This window comes from Alligator sinensis, unplaced genomic scaffold, assembly GCF_000455745.1.
Source record: "Alligator sinensis unplaced genomic scaffold, ASM45574v1 scaffold1213_1, whole genome shotgun sequence".
NCBI lineage: Eukaryota > Metazoa > Chordata > Crocodylia > Alligatoridae > Alligator > Alligator sinensis.
The window spans coordinates 565,120-569,523 of NW_005842401.1; the positions used below are offsets into that span (position 1 = coordinate 565,120).

At 43.9% G+C, this 4,404-nt stretch overlaps 1 protein-coding gene across 1 annotated transcript in view; it reads left to right on the top strand.

The window, feature by feature from the left end:
- The first annotated feature begins 513 nt into the window (after positions 1 to 513).
- Positions 514 to 4,404, top strand: part of RTTN (rotatin) — a 147,871-nt gene continuing 143,980 nt past the window's right edge. The window contains exons 1-2 of the mRNA XM_025211349.1: positions 514 to 687; positions 1,807 to 2,005. Of these exons, the coding sequence (XP_025067134.1) occupies positions 646 to 687; positions 1,807 to 2,005 (241 nt within the window). The 5' untranslated portion in view covers positions 514 to 645. The remainder of the gene's footprint in view (positions 688 to 1,806; positions 2,006 to 4,404) is intronic.

Genomic DNA, 4,404 nt, shown 5'->3' on the forward strand with positions numbered 1-4,404 from the left:
GAGTTTGCCCTTATGATTATATCCCCCTTTCTCGGGGGGGCACTTGATACGCACTTAGTTACAAAAGGAACTGAAGCCAAGCAGAAATGTTGGTAAGTCTCTTCGTTTAGACCAAACTACGTCGCAGGTCTAGTGTGCTCGGTGGAACTGAGGCACGTCCAGGTGGAATTTGACAGAGATGCTCTCGATTCCCACAGAGGAGACCACTAAACGTCTCCACTCAGGACGAACGAGCAGTACCTGCCCTAGCCTGGAGGGTGCCTTGGACCTCGCGGGTCTGATCGCTAGACTTCCTGCTGGGGGGAAAGAGCAGGTATAGGTCTTGAAGCCTGGTGTCATAGTTCTGTCTCTGATGGTCTTTTATCTGTTTGTCTCTCTCACGAAGTGCAACATGTAACTTTGCCCTGAGTTGCCCCATAAGAGCATTCGATGGAGGGGCCATTTGCAGCTGGCTTAATCCATGGGTGCTCCTTTCCCTTTTTTTTTGTTTGTTTTTAAGGTCATCCACTGGTCGAGATCAGAGAGAGAAGCCTGAAGAACATCTTATGCAAATTAGATCACCAGCTGATTTCGTACGCTGACCTAGTTCAAGAAAAACTGCTCTTCCTCCATCTGCTGGAATGGTTCAATTTTCCTCTAGTCCCAATGAAAGAGGAGGTGTTAAACTTGCTGAGCAACTTGGTGAAGGTATAAAATCCTAGACTAGGGGTCAGCAATGTTTTTGGACAGGGTGCCAAAAACATCCACACCCTCAACTTGTAAGATGTTGATGTGCCCAGGCCAGTTGGTGGGGGAACCACGAGGGGTTTGATCTTTGTTGTGGCAGTGCAGCCCTGGCCCCTTTCCCGAGGGGTGCGTGGCACTCCGGCATACGTGCTGGGGGTTGCCTACCCCTGTCCTAGACTGTATTTTAAATCTGTAGCTTGGGGATTGAAATTGCGCAAGGCACTTACTCAAAGTTAATGCAAGCAATTCTCATTCAGTGCAAAGAACCCAGGTCATTTGCAGTTAGGGCTGTGGTAGTGGCAGCCCTGAACCTGTTGGGCTCCTGTCATTTTCAGGGCTTCCAGCAGGAACCCATTGCTTTCCCTTCACTATTTTTGGAGACAATTATCATTCAGTGAAACAATCCAATTATATTTCAAATCTGTGAGTGGGTCTGAAAGATACTGCAGCTTGTACACTTCACCAATATGCAAATAATTGATGTTTATTACAGTACCAATTGGCAAAAAAGAACAAATGGCACCTGGATCATGTTACAAAATTGTATTCTAATCTGGAGTGATTTTAGTTGCTTTAAATATTCATTTCTAATATTTGAATTAAATGAAATTTACACGCACACACATTCCGTAAGACACTCAGTGCTTTTTAACTAAATCGTAGCAGTATACCTGGGTAAAGTGACTTGCCAGAGAACACACTGGTAGCTAGTGACAGGTGGAAAAAGGACTCTGGGAAACTGATTCCAAGTCCAGTGCCTTGTCTACCCACTCCTACTGCTTAGATGAAAATAGGTATAAATATGGTGAGCAATGAGAATGCAATGGTTAAAATATCTGCTCTTGACTTAAGTATTGTCACTTTGGCTGCACTGCTGCTGAAAAGGGGACAAATTTTCTAATATACTTGTCTCAAAGGAGGTAAGAAGACTTGCCTCTGAAGAACAGTCACGGGTAGTAGTGACAGATTTGCAACTACAGGTCTCATACTCTCCCAGACTTGTGCTTTAATCAGTAGACAGCTTGTTTATGTACAAACATTTCGGGCTTATGTTAACTGACAGCCCTGTTTCTAATTTAGCATCCATCTGCTATCCAGCAATTGATTGGAATTGGTGCAGTGGAGTTCTTCTCTCAACTCCGTCCTAATGTGGATTCAAGTCTGCAGGCTGTAATTGATGGGATCCTGGATGGACTCTTTAGACTTCCTTCAGAAATTCCTTCCAGTTATCCAGAGGTGTCTTATCAAAATCAGCCCTTGCCTTCAGCAGAACAACTAGGTAATTTTATATCTTCAGGAAACTTTCTTGTTTTCAATTAAAACAAAAAAGGAAGAGGTTCCAGGTTGCAGAAAGCCTGTTTTATCAGAAAGAATGGGCAGGTATGCTTTAGTGAACTTTAGTGAGTTGCATTCTGAGGGGGAGCTGTTCATGGAAAGAGAACCTAAGCTTAGTGAAGTCACTCACTACTTTTTAAAAGATTTTCTAGGTTGAAAATCTCAATTTGATTTCATGTTTTCATTTGACATCTGTTAATGTTTAAGTGTGAATGATATATGTCGCTAGAAAACTAGCACTTTTGTGGTGAGGGAGGGATGTCAAAGGACTGGGCACCCCTCTTGTAGATTTTGACTAGTCTGTTACTTTGTTACTGTGGTAGCATTGGCTTTTGATTTGTTGTGACATTTAATCTAGTAAAATACTCATCCTAGAACAGCATCAGTATCATATACTTTTGTTTAGTTATGTGGTGATTATTGTTACATGCATTAGACTCTGTGGCCATTTAAATTTCATTTAGTAGACTTACCTTCTTTCTCTTTTTTTTTTTTTCTTTCCCCCCCTCCCTGCTCTTAATTCTCTGGGCACAATTCTTTCAGACAAAAGGCTTTCTAATCAGTTGCACTCCCCGCCTGCTGATGGAATTGAGGAAAAGGGCTGGCATTTTGCAGCCTTTCTGGCCCTAGTACCCTCTGCATAGAGCATGCTTCTTGGAATTATACAGAAACCAATATTAGGGCAGGGGCTGAGGTTACAGAATTTAATTTTTTAGACCTTGGACAGATTCTAAGTTTCCCCAACTAGAAAATTTCTACTGGGCGCGTCTACACAGTCATTAAAGTGCCATAGGTAATATGCATTAAGTTCAGTACTTGGATAGTGAGGTACTAAATCAAGATGCAGTAACTCGCACTACTGCATAGTAGCACCAGCGCGTGTGTTTTTTCGTGCAGTAGCGTATTAGCATGGGTTTTGCCTGGCACACTACTGCACAGTGTTATTTGGGATCTGTGCAGTTAGTGTCTTGTGTAGATGCACCCCCATTGTGTTCTAAAAAATACTTCCTCTTTTCCTTATTGTTAAACTATAATCAATCAAATAACTTTCCTTAAATGTCACAATGCCTATGGTTTACAATAATTGCTAGTTTGAATATAAAGTATATGTTGGATTTGTGCTAGGTTTTTTATGTTATTAGCGCTATGATTTCCTCCTCTCAAAATAGTTAGGAGATTTTTAATTATAGGGAAAGTTTAAAATCAAGCTATTAACATAGGAACGGTTGGTGTAAATGATGTAGGTGACTGTTCTCTCAAGGATACACCAATGTAGTAAATGGCATAGTTCTACAAAATGGGTACTAAAAAATCACTATTTACTCAAATCCACAATGAAGTTTTTTTTCCCCCCCATCAACATGGAAGAGGGGAAAAAGGCCTTGTCTTGGATTTGAGTATTGGAACAGGGCAGGCAGCTGCTTCAGCTACTTCTACCTGACTGGGCTGGGGCCAGGGCTGCTGCTGCTGTGTTTGCCCTGGAGCTGGTGCCAGAGTCCCCCAGAAAGCAAGTATTTGCAAGGGCAGAGAGTAGGGGGGGTAGGTACTAGAAAGGAAATAGGTGGTGGGGGATCAGACACAGGCATGGAGGGGGCATGTGGCATGGGAGTCAGGAATAGGTGGGAGCGGCAGGCACTGGGGGCAGAACCTGGCGTGGTAGGGCATGGTGGGAGAGGGCTAGCACTGTGGGGGCAGACAGCAGGGGGATGTGACAGGGGAGCCGGTGAGTAAGAGGTAGGGAGACAGGCACTAGGAGGGAAAAAGGGCGGGAGGCAGGTAGTGGAGGTAAGGGCGGGGAGTCTAGCTGCGTGTTAGGGTTGTAAACATCAATTAAAAAAGCATCCATTTAATCTGTTGTTGTAATTGCAGTACTTAAACAATTAATTGGTATGGCACCCCCAGAGTGGAAGGGTGGGAGTTGGAGGGGAGCGAAAAGTGGGGACTAGTACCTAATAGCTAGGCTCCGCAGACCCTGGTACAGCCTTTCTGCTGCTTGCTGTGAGCAGTCTGGGATCTGTGGTGAGCGGTCGGAGCCTGGCTGGAGCCTGTGCTGCTCTTGACAAGTGGTGTAGAAGCTGCAAGCAGCTGCTCTGGAGTCTGTGGAATGTAGCTATAGGTACTAGTCCTTCCTCCCGCCCGCCTGCCTTGCTGCTTCCTCTTCCCCAACTGCTTTTCCCACCACAATGGTGGGGAGAGTGAATTTAAGATGACCTTCCAATAAAATAATTTTTTTTCATGGAAAATTTATAAATGTGATTTATATAATTCATAGATTCATAGATGTTAGGGTCGGAAGGGACCTCAATAGATCATCGAGTCCAACCCCTGCATAGGCAGGAAAGA